At 36.0% G+C, this 16968-nt stretch overlaps 2 protein-coding genes and 1 pseudogene across 2 annotated transcripts; all 3 read right to left on the bottom strand.

Annotated features, from left to right (window-relative positions):
* Positions 1–892: 892 nt before the first annotated feature.
* On the bottom strand, positions 893–2650 carry LOC143562688 (UDP-glycosyltransferase 88B1 pseudogene; annotated as a pseudogene).
* Positions 2651–6159: 3509 nt separating this feature from the next.
* LOC143562714 (putative NADH dehydrogenase [ubiquinone] 1 alpha subcomplex subunit 5, mitochondrial) lies at positions 6160–9795 on the bottom strand. The gene is made up of 2 exons (XM_077050450.1): positions 9438–9795; positions 6160–6597 (listed from the first exon to the last, which is right to left on the bottom strand). Exons 1-2 carry the CDS (start codon positions 9760–9762, stop codon positions 6398–6400), a joined length of 525 nt encoding a protein of 174 aa, XP_076906565.1. The 5' UTR covers positions 9763–9795; the 3' UTR covers positions 6160–6397.
* A 1802-nt stretch (positions 9796–11597) lies between these two features.
* LOC143562694 (WRKY transcription factor 22-like) lies at positions 11598–13576 on the bottom strand. The gene is made up of 3 exons (XM_077050433.1): positions 13356–13576; positions 13137–13250; positions 11598–11895 (listed from the first exon to the last, which is right to left on the bottom strand). Exons 1-3 carry the CDS (start codon positions 13574–13576, stop codon positions 11598–11600), a joined length of 633 nt encoding a protein of 210 aa, XP_076906548.1.
* Between the last annotated feature and the right edge of the window lie 3392 nt (positions 13577–16968).

The raw sequence follows: 16968 nt of genomic DNA, 5'->3' as shown, positions 1-16968 counted from the left end.
TATCGTTTCTTTGTAATGATGTTAGGATTATATTAATTAAGGAATAATGTTTTATTCAGATTTCTATAACGGTGACTCCCCCACATCACACCAAATTTTCTTAGTTTGAGATCTCGAACGAATTCGAGGATGGGCGTCCACAAACGAATTGTGGAGGTAGGGTCTTAAATCCCCAGTACGACAGTTTACTTGTTTCATTATGTATTATATTTATTACATTATTATTGTCTACTAACTAGCCCATTGGATTGGACGGGAGGTTTGTGGAGGTAACCCCTAACCGGATCTGGCCCAATAAAGGTTAGGGTTTCATGATGGTGGCTATGAAGTTCATATATAAGGAGCATTAATCTTTCATTTGAAGGATTTTTTTTGGACCCTTGGCCTCCAACATATTTTTGTGTCAGTAAAAAAAAGGAAAACTCTTAGCAGTCACCTCCACTTCCCCACTTTTCCATGGCAGATCTTGAGCAACCGGAGAGAAGATGAAGGTGTGGGTTCGTTCATCACGAAGACCAGGGAACATCGGCATGAATCCGACCCGGATCCATTCCATGTTTCTTCACGATCCTTCCATGCTTAACCCTCTCGATTCGTTTGATAACTTGGAGATGGTCTTATTGTAGCATGACTACATTAATTGTTTGCAACTTGACTACATTAGTATTCGTCATTAACCTAAATTGTATTGTTAATAACTTAATATACATTAACGACTACCATGATGCAACTAAGTTTGACAAGCCATATAGGAAGACCCGCAATCACTCATTTTCATTTTATGTCTCATTTTTATTACCAAGAATTCATATAAAGAAACGAAAACTGCAAGATAGACAGACACCCACAAACATTTTCTCTGTTGCGTGTACGTCCACAAACACCATGGATGGCCAACGTGGTGTCATCTTCGATTGGTAGTGTTGAAGATGGTCTTATTGTCGTATTCTAGTGTAGTAATATGACGAGTGAAATATACAAGATAACCTAAGTGGTATAGTTAATAGACATTAACTGCTACCATGATGCAACTAACTTTGACAAAGCCACAATAAAAGACCCATTGTCACTCAATGCCATCGCAGCCTCCTCTTTTATCGTCATTGCAACCTCCCTAATGGCTTTACCATCATCTGCCACCATCAACTGTCTAACCCGCCTCTCCACCTCCACTAATGTCACCATCCCGCCCTCTAATTCGTCCATCGGTAGTGCTAACTTCATTTCATCACTGGTCAACACAACCTTATTGAATCTTTGTTCAGCGTACAACGGCCACCCCACCATGGGAACCCCAGAACACACGGCTTCCAATACTGAGTTCCACCCTCAATGTGTCACAAACCCACCAACAGACTTGTGGTTGAGAATAGCCACTTGCGGGGACCATTGTTTTACCACGAGCCCTTTGTCTTTTGTGCGTTCCAAGAAACCTTCTGGTAGCAATACATCCAAGTCCGGATCTGGTGGCGACAGGAAACGGTCTTCTGTTTTGTCTGATGGTGGACTTCTCACCACCCAAAGAAATCGAAGTCCACTATTCTCTAGCCCCTTTGCAATCTCCTTCAGCTGATTACTCGAAAACACACCCAAACACCCAAAACACAAATACACAACACTTTGACTAGGTAGCATATCAAGCCAATCCAAACACTCGTGTGAACCACCATCGCCAATCGCCACCAAAGGTCCAACACAATAGAGCGGTGGCGTAGGTCCATCTGGGACACAAACCCCGTCAATTATTGCTTTAATTGCTTTTGGCTCCAGTGAGTCAAACGTGTTTATAATGAATCCATCTAATTTCGGATATTGTGCACATAATTCCACAAAATGGGAATAGACACTAGAGGTTCTATCAAGAAGTGGGGCAACCATCTCCGACGAAGGTATTGGTGGCAACCCAGGCGAATGGATGAGCGTATTCATATCCTTAAATCTTTTAGTAGTGGTTTTGTCAAGTGTAGGAATGTAAAGAAATTGTGCAAGGCAGCATGCACCGGAAGTAAAGAAGTAGTAAACAGGCAGGTTAAACTTCTTAGCCACAGGCATTGCCAACGTGCAAAAAGGGTCGATAACAAAGGCAGTGATGTTAGAAGATAAAGAGAGAGATTTTAAAGCTAGACGGACGTTGGGGTTGCTTTGCCGAATAAGCTCAAAGATGATGGCTTCCATCGAAGGTAAAAGTTGGAGGTCAAGAGGGATATCTGGCAGGTGATGGAAGGTGATCACGGGAAAGGTGGCAGAGACGTGGCTGACATAGGAGGGAGTTGTGCCAGTGTTAAAGGTGGGAATGAGAGTGAGAACGACGATAGAGTAAGAAGGATGGTGTTTGATGATAAGTTTTCCGAGCTCCACCATTGACACGAGGTGGCCCATAGCCGGGACATGGATACAAAACTATAATCGCCATGTTTGTGATTTTGCTTAGATATGAAAGAATTAATGGAGAGATTGTAGAAGTTATAAGGTGAGGTTTTGAAAAAATAAAACAAGTAAACAACAAACTCTACATGGCACCAAATAAGTATTATCTTTGAATTGTCCACCATGTGTAACCTAATTTTTGTATTTGCTTGAAATTTGTAAATAAAATGTATTATTTTTTTACCACTAGTCTTTTTTATATTGTTAGTATTGTAGCCATCACATAATAAGTCTTCTCAAACTATTAAAAAAAAAGACGACGACTTTGTATCATATCGGTTCAGATTGTCATTTTCAAAATTGTAGCTAGCGGTTCGGTTCAGATTTTTATGAAAATCAGCTTCAACGCCGTATGAACACTCATAGGTTAAGCCACAGGAGCATGAAACCGATCTTAAGCATGTAATCAAATAGCCTAATATGTGAAAAAGTCTACACAAAAATAGTCGTTAATAAAATTGTTTAAAATCTCTTGGGCTTTGATAATTATCAATTCTTTTTCATCAATGGAACTTAAGCATGGTGTGGCTTACAAGAACATTGCATGCATATTCAATACAAAATATAAATATAATATTACAAAAACTAAAATCCAAAATATTATGATACTATACATACACACACAAGGGTAGGGATGAGCTCGGTACCGATCTTCCCAAAAGCTACAGTTTAGAACCGGTACATAAGGCAAAATTCGAGAATAACTGGTACCGAAAACCCAAAAAGTTGGTACCAAATTCGGTCCTGGTACGCAACCCGTTTGCTCATCCCTACACAGGAGAAATGAACAAATCAAAATTCACGTATTTTACTTTATAATTCTATTATTATAGCCTTTTTTTTAATGCAAACACATGCACCTGTGTAATCTTACTCCTAAATCTACACTAATATCTATAATGAAACTCAAACTCTCAACCTAATGGGGAAGGACAACACTATATGCATATTGATGGCCTGTCCAAAAAGGTCCAAAAAGGTCCGGGTCTTTTAGTTCCCAGGTTTTTTTAAAATTTTGAGTCGTTCGGCTGCAAATGCAAAGGGAGGCCGGCCCTAATCTTTGTTTCGAGCAGAGTTGTGATTGAACAGAATCTATTTTCAGCTCCTTTCTGTGGCCCATTTTTTGTGTATTAGACTATTAGGCAACCCCAATTTGTAGTTCACAAAAACAGGGCTTTGTAAATCTTTAACACCATAATCGATGGGACCCAGAGTGAACAAGTAGCTTGGCTCAACCTTTGCTTTCCTTTGACAAGGCAGCTAAGGCTCCAGCTTCGCTTTCTACTTCGCTGCCTTTCTCTAACGAGACAAGTAAAGTACCTTAATTCACTTACAGCAAGATAAGGTATTCAAGCGGGTGAAAGTATAGAGCTACTAACCAGAGTCAGAAAAGTTGGTTGGCGCTGGCGGAGCAGGGAGCCTACAGGGAAGATTGGGGCAATGAGGAGTTCGACGATTTAGCCCATCGACTACATCTATCGCTGAACCAACTTCCGAATCATCTACCGAATCGCATAATCAACCGGATCCACCTAAACCTAAGAAATTTCCTCTAGACAGAATGAGGCTCTCGTTGAGAGATACTCCATTCAGAAAGTCTTTTCTGCCGGACGACTCGTAGGGGCGGATAAGGGCCCTTACTCCGTCCCACACAGTGTATTACTATCGGCCTGCTGGTTCGGAACTCCCCTATCTATTTGAATTGATTTACAGCGCCTATTTTCAAGCTTATAAAAGGAATTGCTTCTATTCACTTTAAAGAGCCCGAACCCGCAAAAAAAATCTAAATAGATCAAGTTTTTCTTGCCGGGGGAGTTGCGTCGGAGACATCTTAGGCCGGACCAGCCTACAAAAACGAAACGGTCCCTACGTAACCAGTCATCCATAATATCAAACAAATCATTTTCGTCTTTGGTAAATTTACCAAGGGCTAGCTTGATTCTTTACTCATTCCATACTGGGAAGAATTGCAGGCGATAACACTTCTTCCTTTTTTTTATTTTAACAAAGATATCCGACGATCAAGACAATTCCCGTGAAAGTCTTATACCTGACAAAGCGGGAGGTGTAGCCGCAATAGCACCAGTTTTTTTATGTCTGTTGGCTTTACCTTTTTTTAAAAGTATGTAGAGGCTCGAGGGCTTGTTAAGGAAGGCGGCAAGGGCCGACTAAGGGGGGAAAACGAAAGACCTTTTCTGGTCCCCCCTGAGCCGGGGGGTGCTTGTGGGGAAAGAAAATTCCGCACTGCTGCTGAGTCGTCGGACTTATCCACCAAGGGATTCGTGGAATTTCTGTGGATTGCGTTGGGGGAAATCTACCAAAGCTAGGCAGATAGATAGACAGATCTTATAACCGGGAAGCGTAGGTAGAACTTGTGTGGAAGGATGACACTGGCGAGTAGAGTTTCTAGCGATTACGACTATAAAGGGCAGGAGATGAATGAAAGACTCGTACTGCAACTGCTGAAGAGAGATCAGAGCTAGTACTGCATAAGATAAGAGAGTGGGAGGCCGGCCCCCCTCTGGAGGTGCACACCCATTTATGAACATATACAAGGTCAAAGAGAAGAGGCCTGGCCCGTAAGCTGGCCCCCTTAAAAAGCCATTACTTAATAAGGATTTGTTACGCGCGATATGCCGACGACTTACTACTGGGAGTGGGACGGATCTACCTGGCCAAGGTGCCAATGTCAAGTGGTTATCCGAAGTGTTGGAATATGCTCTACCTACGGTACCTAACTAGTCTTTCTTTTCGGTAAGTAAGAATACATTGACCGATGGAGGAGAACCCCCGAAGTAAACATAAAGAAGGGGTTTTCTTGTAATAAGTTCGGCAGATTCCCACGCGTTACTGAGGTGAACAGCTTAGCTAGAGCGTGATTCTGTTCTTGTTAGGTCTAATTAGAATTCAATAACTTCACTCATTTGAACAGCAACCTGAAGTGAACCTCCTGCGGATAAAAAAAGGAGGAAGTCAATAAAAAAAGAGATGTTAATGATTCAAAGGTCCAACTGATCGCCGCGCCTGTTTTGTAAATATGCAGTGACGAATAATTCAGCCAGAAAGACTGACTTTTAGATAACTTAACTTATTTAGGAAGGAGCCATCGTAACTGCTCGCCATCGGAATAGGCTTTCAAGGCAGCTGCCAAGTCAGCCAGTAAGTAAGCAGGTAATAGTCAGCCAGCAAGCTGGGCCGTTCTTGCCAGTTCGAGTACGAGACTTCGGTGCGGCCATGGATGTAGGTCAGAATGGACTAAACCATTTAAAAAATCATGTGTTCTTATTTTCTGTTTGTGTTTTGTGTGTCAGTGTGGGTACTAGAGAGATTGTTGTTTGTGCAGATCACCACCAGTCAGCACTATTATGTTCCTCCTACCACTACCGGTAACAAAAGTCAACAGCAGTAGTTTGATGTGTTTCTTTGATCTGATCAGAAGGATCAAAAACCAGAAACAAAGTTTGACCATAACTCAGTCAAATGAAACTCGGGTTTGACGAAACATTAAGTCAACAGAAATGTTAAAAGAGTACTGAAACATACCACATCCCTAACACTAAAATGGTAGAACTTGAAAAGTTTCTAAATTATTATAGGCTAAACCTTGAACATAATTTTGTTTCAACCCATTTGACCCCTTTCCATTTTATTTTAGTGTCAACTTAAATCAACAAACTGACCGAACATTTTTTCAAATATAAAACCAAAATTCAATCAGAAACAATGAAGATTTTTAATAAACTTTCAACACCAAAATATCCTCATACTTTGTGTTTATTAAACTCCTAAATTCGAGCATTGGCAAGATAAAACACTTGACCTCAAACACATGGTTATTCAGATTTTAGACAACACAAACAGCAGTCCTTGAAAGGTAAAGATTCAACATTCTATAAATAGAAACAAACCTTTTGCTTCAGATAAAGAAACAACGCCCAAATACCTGAACCAGCAGGGCTCAAGCTCAGGCTCATTGAGAAGTTGAGGGGACCGCCGGCTCATCTTTCTTGGGAAGAGCACCCGATTTATCATTCATGAGAGCCTCCAACGTCTTGTAGAACTCCTCGGGAAGCGGACCGGGTCGGTGCAGTGGCACGTGTTTTGGAACAGGAGCGTCGTTTTCAACTACTTCACATTCATAGTCATCAGGTACACCCCATGGGTCCCACTCTGCAATTTTATACAAAAATATGTTAGTAGAAATGATCATGTTTAAGAATGAACAAGATCATAAAACCTTGTAAATCTTAAATAACTTAATATTTTAAGATTTACATAAATGAAAACATAGAATGCACATTAAATTAGCAATTAACCTTTACTTGTTCATCTCTAATCATTGTTACCAACAAAAAATGAACAAACATAGTAAACTTCACCAAATTTTAACCAAAAAATAATAAGGCTTAGATGAAAGTCTATGATAGCATTATCAAACCTCTTTAGGCCTATAAACGGCGAACCAATTGGCGGAAGTTTGTTTATGTACATTTATATAATAAACAACCAAACATGAACAGGTTCTTTTCAACATTTATTTAAACCATAGTTATCAAATGCGTTAGGCGCACTCAATGCGCATAGGCCTCGCCTAGGGCCTAGGCGCAAAAAAAGCGAGAGCCTGATGAAAAATAAGCGCACTTTAATAAAACATTTAAAATATGTTATGCTTATGAAAAATAATACTATTCTTCAAATAAAATAAACAAAAGCTATTATATAACATTTAATATAATCTAATTAGTACCAAAAGTTCTAAACTAGTCAAGATTCAAATGTGATTCCAAAACTTGAATAACAAAATGTATCAATCTAAAGCCTTTGACTTCTCCAGATCTAAGTTTCTATAGCAACCCTTCCATTTCTTTTGTTCGGCTTTTATGTTGTCATGTTCTTGGCATAGGCAATGCCGATGCGCTCGCCTAGGAACTAGAAGCCCATTTATTGAGCATTTGAGCCTTGCCTGAAAAATGAATGTAGGCGCAAGAAGCGAAGGCTTTTAATATATCATTTAAACGAACGATAATCAACACATGTCTCGTTCGTTCATTTACATTTGTTCATTTGTTTTAGTTTATGTTCGTTCGTATATGTTCATTTATATATTCATTAGAATAATTAGACCCGCTACAAAATAGTTTAGTTTTATGAACTTAGAAAATCACCTCTTACAATTTATAACTAGTTTTATGAAATTTGTAGGCCCAAATATTGATGTTAACGAGTACTTTTAATTAGCGCATGCGTGTTTATGTTCCTTCATCTAAGTTTGTTTGTTTACTTTCATAAATCGTTTGCTTATTCCTAAACAAACATAAACGAACACCAACACACTAACTTTCTTAACAAACAAACACACACAAGAAAATCTCGGTCGTTTAATTGTTCGTGTTCAATCGTTTGTTCCGTTCCTGAAACAGCTAATTTGACAATTGATTCAGAAAGCAAACTCAGATTCTGAAGCTAACAGTCACCATTGAAGCATCATAGTTAACATTTTAACCTATTTGTGATCCAATTCGACTTCCAAACTTAATATAAAGAAAAATATCAGTAACTAAATTCATATGACCTATGAAACCCATCACTAACCTCCAGAAGTGTAAACGAGCCGAGCTGAGCCAGCTCGTTTCGAGCTCTCTTTTTAAAGCTTGAGCTCAGCTTGTGAGTCGTCTTTTCAAGCTCAAGCTCGACTCGTTTATTAGTTATTAACTAATTTATTTGAACTTATAACTATGTTTCTATATTTTGAGAAAACCCTAAACAAATCAAAGCTCAGCTAGAGCTCGTGAGAAGTACCTTAAACGAACCTATACTATCTTCCCAAATAAGGCTCAAGCTCGCTAATTCTCTTAACAAACAAACACGAACAAGAAAACCTCTTTCGTTTATATTTAAAAAATAAACATAAACGAGCACGGACACGCTAATTTTCTTAACGAACAAGAAACTCATTCAGTTAAATGTTCGTGTTCGATTGTTTGTTTGGTACCTGAAACAACTAATTTGACAATTAATTTGTCAACATTTTAACCTACATTTAATCCAATTTGATTTTCAAACTTAATATTCAAATATTAACATCAGTAACTAGATTCATTAATCATATGACCTATTAAATCCATCACCAGCCTCAATTTCATAAGCTTAATTATTAGCCATGCAGCTAATGCAAAAAAATATCGGATATCGGTCAATCTGTGAGATATCAGCATGGTTATCAACGACGCTATACACACTCAAGGTGCATAGGCCTCGCCTGGGGCATAGGCGCAAGGCGCAAAAAGTGAGGGCCTAAGAAAATAAAGTGCACTTAAATAAAAAATTTTAAAATAAATTATGAATTAGAAAAAAGATAATATTCTTCATATAAAATAAACAAAGGCCATTATATAACATGGAATACCATCTAATTAGTACCAAAAGTTATAAATAGTCAAGATTTAATGTAATTCCAAAACATAAATAACAAAATGTTCAAAGTAAAGTAGCAAGAATTGAAACACCAAATATCAAAAAGTAATAAATAGTAGAGGTTTATAAGATCAACGTTCTTGATCCGTCATCTAAACCAAAAGAGGCGTCGTTAACTTCAAGAGGCGAGGGCCTACAAACTAGATAAGCATATATTGAGCCTCACCTAGAAAAATGGCCTAAGCGCAAGAAGCTTGAGCTTTTAATAACTTTGAATATACCATTAACAAATTAATCTTTTGCAACTTACAAAACACTAACATATGTAGCAAGTAAAAACTAATTAAGACTTGAATCACTATCACTAGAAATTGACAATTAAGACTTAAAACACTGATATCAGTGTTATCTGAGATATATAATTACACTACTTGATTCGCACAGTTAGGACATTAATTTAATTTGTACATTAACTTTCCCCGTATATTTGAATGCTGTAAAATTTGTTAACCTAAAAACATCTATTTGTTAACCTAATCCCTAATTCCTAATATTCATCGTCAATCAAACAGTAAACAATTAACCGGAAGGCGTACCGATCATTTTATCGATAAGTTTGAGTTCATCCTGAGCCTCTTCAATAAGCTCTTCAACCTGACCACAGCCAAGCCGCTTCTCAATAACCTCCCAGTCTTCCTCCTCTTCGCAGACCTTCAAGCGGTGGCGCGTGAAGCTTTCGACGGCCTTCCGGTAGCCTTCGTCCTCCGGGACTCGTTGGATCTCGGTTAGGGTTTTGGTGTACAGGCCGATTAATACCTCGCGTGCGTTGGGGACCACCTCCAGGCCCACGATTCCGGTTGTTTCCTTCAGTTTGGACATCATCAGTAAGGACGATGGCCGAGCGAACCGCCGGAGAAACATTTTGGTTTGGTTTGGTTTGGTTTGGTTTGGTTCGGTGATAGATCGGTTACTGCGTTGATGGAAGCTGTGAATAAGTTTTGGTTATGGTTAGTTATATTATTGTTTTGGATTTGGATATGGGTCGTCGGGTCGCGTTTTTTCGGATTTGATTAATCAAGTTTGGAGTATCCAAAAAAAAATAGAAAAAAAATGTTAAGATTAAAACAACGTATTCTTCTTTGCTCGTAATATAAATAACCAAATAGCGAACCAACATATAACTTGATAAACAATTCAAAAGAAAAGTAAAATAAGTCCAACAATAATCGTCTTTAATAAGGTGTGATTGGTTGTTCGATTACGGTTGCTAATAGTCGAAAAGGGAAAGCATAAATTAACAATAAACAGTCAATCCATAATAGGTGGAATGACAACAGTCGGTTAGGGCCAGATTACAATAGCTTTAGTGGCTAAGGTTTAGCCTATTATACATTAAATATTTTTGGTTTTAAAACTAAAATTTATTCGGGTTTTTCGGGTTGACTCGAAACCACTAAATCAGACCCAAGAACCAACCCGAATTAGTTCGGTTCAGGTTTGGATCAGTCTTTTTTCGATTTATGTTCTTTGGGCTCAAGTTAGTTCGGGTATGGGTTTTCTCAGGTCGGTTGTTGGGTTTCGGGTAAATATGACAGCCCTAAGATCACTAATAGAGAACAATAATGGTAGGCATCAAAACTCTCCTTCTAGTTATTCCACGGTCTTCATTTTCCACTACCATCGAGCAGCAAGGTAGGAAGACGGGTGGAATACAATTTTGATTCGTTTTAACTTCTAAGCGAAGCATATCACTTTGATAGAGGGCCATTCTCACCGTCGAATATTTGTTGTTGACTTAACCGAAGGTGATGTATTCGACGTAAGTTCACGAGGCGAATGAACTGAGAATGTTCCCGATGCATCTCCACCCCACAACCAAGATTTTGTTTTGTCCATTCCCGGTTAAGTTTAAAGACGTTCAAATGATTTATTGCTGTTTAAATTTAATATTCAAACCTGTGATCTTGATTTATCTTCATAAATCCTGGATTTATCTTTGAATCGTATGAGAATTTTCAGATTAACCTATTTCACAAGTTATACTTGTATGATTTATCGGATAAGACAAAGATTCGTTATTGGAATTGAATTTGTATGTTGTGAATTCTTTCAAGAACAAAATAGTAAGATTCCTTCTGTTCTATATTCTAATCGATTGATTGATCATACCATATATGACCACCCATCCACCATCATATCTTAATTAAGATTAATGTACATGGGCTTTACCCAAACAACCAATTGATTATTAGCCCACCACATAACATTTTAAGGCCCAAGTTATTAATTACATAGTCTTATTAACAAAACTCAAATAACATCTAGAATTAAATCAAGCCCGCACTTCGAAGACACCCAACTCGTTTAACCTCTAATGCTATTTATTCTATCGACAAGTTAACCCAATATACTAAAATACATGTTGATAAAACTAAAATTACCAACATTTATAAAAGTGTCCATGTTCATGTTCTTACTTCTGTTTTATAAGCATCTATTCAACCCGCAAACCTGTTAAAATTCATGTTAGTCACGCAACTAATTAAGCTTCTATGGACTATGGTACATCTTTTTTCTCAAAACCATAGTTAGCAGTGCAGTCTAAACTTTTATTAAAATCAAATAAAAAGTTAAACATGACTACTTTTATTTGTTGATAATTAATAATAGCTCTAAGTATTATGCAATACAACTCCAAACTAAAATACTTTATACAAACTTTACCATTCCAATAAATGTAAACACAATCTAAATCATCATAACTTGACTTCTTGAACATCTTCATCATTCATTTCAGTTTCATCTTCCTTCAGTGACGTCGCGGGAGAAAAGCTAGATGTAGACGCCTGAGATGAGGAAGAGCATGCAGGCCGTTCAGGCAACCCGGTGGCCACCGGACTAAATGTGGCACTCCTGGTGGTGCCTGCGAGAGAGCTGAGGCGGGTAGGTCGTGGGTGCAGATGGTTACCGGAGTATGAAACGATAAAAGTGGACCCGTCTGCGGGGCTTCGCTCCACCCGCTTCCTTGCCGAACAGTCCTTTGTTGTGCTGCACCTGTAATAAATTCTATATACCCAAACATTTTAAATAAGTAAAAACCTTTATTAAATTATTAATCAACTAATATTAGTAATATAGTACTTAGACTGTCTGTAATGCTACGACTCATTATTCTTCTCACATGCAAACGAATAGTCATAATGCCATGTCAGCTAACAACCTTTTACTCACACATTTTTACCTTGGCTCGCACGTAGCCAAGGGCGGTACATACCCACTAATTGAGGGTGCCTCAATGATGCACGCCTCACATGTGCATGCCACCTCACCACAAATGATGTAAGGATGGTTGTGTTGTGGATAGTCTAAGATATTTGACGTTATACAAAGTGATAAACATTTTTATACAACTATATACTGGAATTTCCTAAAAGATATGAAATAACGTGAGATTGGTTTAGCTTGAATGTGTCCGAACCCGTTTTGAATCGAACCTCAAGAACTTTTGACGTAAAAGCGTCAAACTTATGAGTAGAGTGACGGATTCATGGGTTGACTTATTCATGTTTAAGTTAACTCGCAAGTACTAAAGTCGAATTTAGATTCGTATAAATGATAGAATTCTTATCATGTTCAACTTGTCAATTTACAAACACTAATTATTTAACACTCTCTTGATAAATAAATATATACATATCATACTTATTACTCATGTATACATAATAAGGGCGACAATTACTTGCACGACTAGAATGCAACAACAAAAAAAGTTTTGGATCGGTGAACACGGCTCGTCTATTAAAACTACTTAACATGAACACGACATCTTACCCCATTTAAAGGTTTTTAAAAAGTTAAAAGTTAGATTTAAAAGATGAAAAATGTTACGACTTACAAGTTAAAAGTTAAATATTTTGAATTTTATTTCATCTAACTGTTAAAAGTGAAATTAATTTTCCTTTTGACCCGTTTCATCAACTTTTCACTTCCAACAACTTTATTTAATTAGCTATTTATGTTCTTTCCATTCATTTTTTTCAAATCCGGAGCTAAATATATAAACTCAATTTTGTTAATTGAATATGAGAGAGAAACAAACAAAAACAGTTAAAAGGATATGAATTACAAAAAACGCTTTATTCGAGTCAAATCAGTTGATTGTCGACCTAAACACAACACGATTTTAACCATATGAGTCAGCCACTCGGTTTAAAATTATAAAATCCGATTCATCAACCTGACACAATTTACACTTTAATATATACTCGCACTTTAATGATCAAATGAAAACAAACCTTTCATAAGGTGAGCCTTTGATTGGCTTTTGACCATATTTTCTCCATGCCCATCCATCATTGCTCACTTCCTCTTCTCTCATCTCAACCACCTTTCTATCATTTTTACTTTTCCTTCAACCATACATAATTAACATGATCATTAATATATAGTAGTATTATATACCAACAAATATATTTATAAGCTACACATTTATGCTTCAACAAACCATATATTACCTTTTTCTACCATGATGCTCAGAATCCTGCATAGAAAATGAAATTAAATTACTAAACGTGGACGACGGTTGTTCATGATCAGATCGTCCATCAAACGAAATTAAGGTAACCTCAGTGGTACCGACACCAGCAACAGGTGGCGCATCCATAGCCGCTGAAGAAGCGGTGTTAGGAGCCGAACAGCTCCTAACCACCGCATGCAAATCCCATTCATTATCCATATATGATCTAGTAATTAAATCAATGATACATTATACATATATATGTATATATATAAATTAAAAAAAAAATACTTTTGACTTTTAAACCTAGACGATATGCCTCCGGCTGAGCCGGCGCTGACTTAAGGGATGAATAATAAACAAATAATATTGTGTTACAAAGAAAATTATGGGGTCATGATAATATGATATGATGGATTATATGGTGGAAGTTAGTGTGAAGTCTTGTTGACTTTTGGTCACAAAGTCAAAGGTGGGACCAAGATAACTTTGTATGGATCAGCCAACAATCGTCCGTATATTTGTTGGTGCTCGGTGAAGAGTTCAACTCGACAGGCAAACTCTGGTTCTTCAGTAGTTTGGTTTGGTATGTCGTACTGCCGTTAAATAGAATCAAACGAAACTTTATTGCTTTTATTTCTTTTCAAGTTACAATATTTAATATTATAAAAATAAATAAATTTTAGTGACTTTTGTGAATAATTTATTTATGTGCCAACTCAGTTGGTTTGCAATGAAAATAAAAACTAGATTTCATTCAAATAGGTTTTAACATGATAAAAAGAAAACCGACGACAAATCTTGTTAAATCTGTAGAAAACATTAATATAGAGGGAAGGAGAGGCAGAGGCCGACCTAAATTGGCTTGCCGCATGATTACTAGACTTGAACATTTTTAAGGACATGATTGAGGATATGAATTCTTGAAGACGTAGAATTAAGGTTAAAAAATTGTATGGATAAAATAACAGCTTAGGTGCTTCACCTTATATTCTTTTTTATAATGCCCCACTATGTTATTTCTTTTCATATTAAATATCCAGCATTTCTATTTTGTATTTTGTGCTTATTATTTTTATCTATTTATGTATTATTATTATTAGTGTTTAACTTTGATTCTCTTTTATATTGTCTCATACATATGATTTTGGAACTGGGGGGGGGGGGGGGGGGGGGCTATTCCAGGAGATATAGGTATGGTGTGTCTATATTCCACTCTTCCCAGACCGTACTTATAGATTCGCTGTTGGTGGGATTCCACTTGGTACGATTGATTGATTGATTTTGAGAGGTTGTCATTCGAATTCGAGCCAAACGGGCTTTATCTTGCCTTTCTTACGCCATAGGGTTTTGACTATTACGACGGCACAACTGCTGTTAAGTAGTGTTTTCAGTGATTTTGCCTATTAAAGAAGCCATAGTTAATTGCATTAAATAAATCACTGATTAAAGTTTTTTGAGGTTTATTTATGTCGGTATTCTATCGCTTACCGTTGATCACGTTGTGTGTTATAATTTTTTTATTATTTGAAACCATAGTCTTAATTGCTAATGCATTTTCATGTACTTATATTATTTATCGTCTCTTAATCATGTTTATAAATTTGGGTAAAGTTAAAATACAAAGGACAACGAAAATAAGAATGGTGAGAAGGAATTCAGTCCATTAATCTTAGATTTGAATGACTGAGATTAATTTAATGAATAAAAATTGATGAAAAGAGCATGAAGGTAATAACTCACTTTTGTTGATTTTCTCTCTTCACATGCAAGCCACATGTCAATTCCCCAATCATTTTAAAATGTCCATAACTTTTTCATACGACATTATTTTTTTAAATTTTTTTTACCATAATAATAAACGTTTTTTTTATCTTTAATATGAGTATCATATTGTTATATAAAAAATAAAAAAAATTAATGGGTTTTTTTAATTGTGTTTTTTTGGTGTTCATTGTGTCTTTTAGTTGAGTTTTCATATGAATTGTATTATAGATTTTGATCATTATACTTTTCAGTTTTGATATTAAAGTAAAAAATTAAAACAAAGATTACGTCATTGTATCGTTTTGTTCGTCATTAACTTTTAGTCATTGTGTAATATGTTGTGTTCATTGTGTAATACGTTTCAAGTCATTGTGTTATATATATTCACCATTGTGTCTTACGTTTTAGGTCATTGTGTTATACGTATTCACCATTGTGTCTTACATTTTAGGTTATTGTGTTATACGTATTCACCATTGTGTTTTACGTTTCAAGTTATTGTGTAACATGTATTAATCATTGTGTTTTATGTATTAGATAATTTGTTGTTATTTTATCATTATTTTTACATATTATTATTACACAATGGTGTTATTAGTATTTAAAAAAACATAATTATGAGTTGAAAGACACAATGACGTACTTATAGATTCGCTGTTGGTGGGATTCCACTTGGTACGATTGATTGATTGATTTTGAGAGGTTGTCATTCGAATTCGAGCCAAACGGGCTTTATCTTGCCTTTCTTACGCCATAGGGTTTTGACTATTACGACGGCACAACTGCTGTTAAGTAGTGTTTTCAGTGATTTTGCCTATTAAAGAAGCCATAGTTAATTGCATTAAATAAATCACTGATTAAAGTTTTTTGAGGTTTATTTATGTCGGTATTCTATCGCTTACCGTTGATCACGTTGTGTGTTATAATTTTTTTATTATTTGAAACCATAGTCTTAATTGCTAATGCATTTTCATGTACTTATATTATTTATCGTCTCTTAATCATGTTTATAAATTTGGGTAAAGTTAAAATACAAAGGACAACGAAAATAAGAATGGTGAGAAGGAATTCAGTCCATTAATCTTAGATTTGAATGACTGAGATTAATTTAATGAATAAAAATTGATGAAAAGAGCATGAAGGTAATAACTCACTTTTGTTGATTTTCTCTCTTCACATGCAAGCCACATGTCAATTCCCCAATCATTTTAAAATGTCCATAACTTTTTCATACGACATTATTTTTTTAAATTTTTTTTACCATAATAATAAACGTTTTTTTTATCTTTAATATGAGTATCATATTGTTATATAAAAAATAAAAAAAATTAATGGGTTTTTTTAATTGTGTTTTTTTGGTGTTCATTGTGTCTTTTAGTTGAGTTTTCATATGAATTGTATTATAGATTTTGATCATTATACTTTTCAGTTTTGATATTAAAGTAAAAAATTAAAACAAAGATTACGTCATTGTATCGTTTTGTTCGTCATTAACTTTTAGTCATTGTGTAATATGTTGTGTTCATTGTGTAATACGTTTCAAGTCATTGTGTTATATATATTCACCATTGTGTCTTACGTTTTAGGTCATTGTGTTATACGTATTCACCATTGTGTCTTACATTTTAGGTTATTGTGTTATACGTATTCACCATTGTGTTTTACGTTTCAAGTTATTGTGTAACATGTATTAATCATTGTGTTTTATGTATTAGATAATTTGTTGTTATTTTATCATTATTTTTACATATTATTATTACACAATGGTGTTATTAGTATTTAAAAAAACATAATTATGAGTTGAAAGACACAATGACGAAAAAGGACATAATGGTGTGCGAAAA

The sequence above is a fragment of the Bidens hawaiensis genome, unplaced genomic scaffold (genome assembly GCF_021521415.1).
Source record: "Bidens hawaiensis isolate Kalapana, Puna unplaced genomic scaffold, B.hawaiensis_p1.1 tig00021047_1, whole genome shotgun sequence".
Taxonomy (NCBI): Eukaryota; Viridiplantae; Streptophyta; class Magnoliopsida; order Asterales; family Asteraceae; genus Bidens; species Bidens hawaiensis.
The sequence above is the reverse complement of the archived record's forward strand: the minus strand, read 5'-3'. Positions and strand labels throughout refer to the sequence as shown.

Bases quoted from the DNA above. Each gene is read 5' to 3' on its own strand.
- LOC143562694 (XM_077050433.1), bottom strand. From the start codon at position 13,576: ATGGATAATGAATGGGATTTGCATGCGGTGGTTAGGAGCTGTTCGGCT. The intron at 13,251-13,355 runs GTAATATATGGT...GTATGGTTGAAG, and splicing joins GAGCATCATGGTAGAAAAAG to GAAAAGTAAAAATGATAGAA. The intron at 11,896-13,136 runs GTTTGTTTTCAT...AATTTATTACAG, and splicing joins AAAGGCTCACCTTATGAAAG to GTGCAGCACAACAAAGGACT.
- LOC143562714 (XM_077050450.1), bottom strand. From the start codon at position 9,762: ATGTTTCTCCGGCGGTTCGCTCGGCCATCGTCCTTACTGATGATGTCC. The intron at 6,598-9,437 runs GTACGCCTTCCG...ATAAAATTGCAG, and splicing joins ACTTATCGATAAAATGATCG to AGTGGGACCCATGGGGTGTA.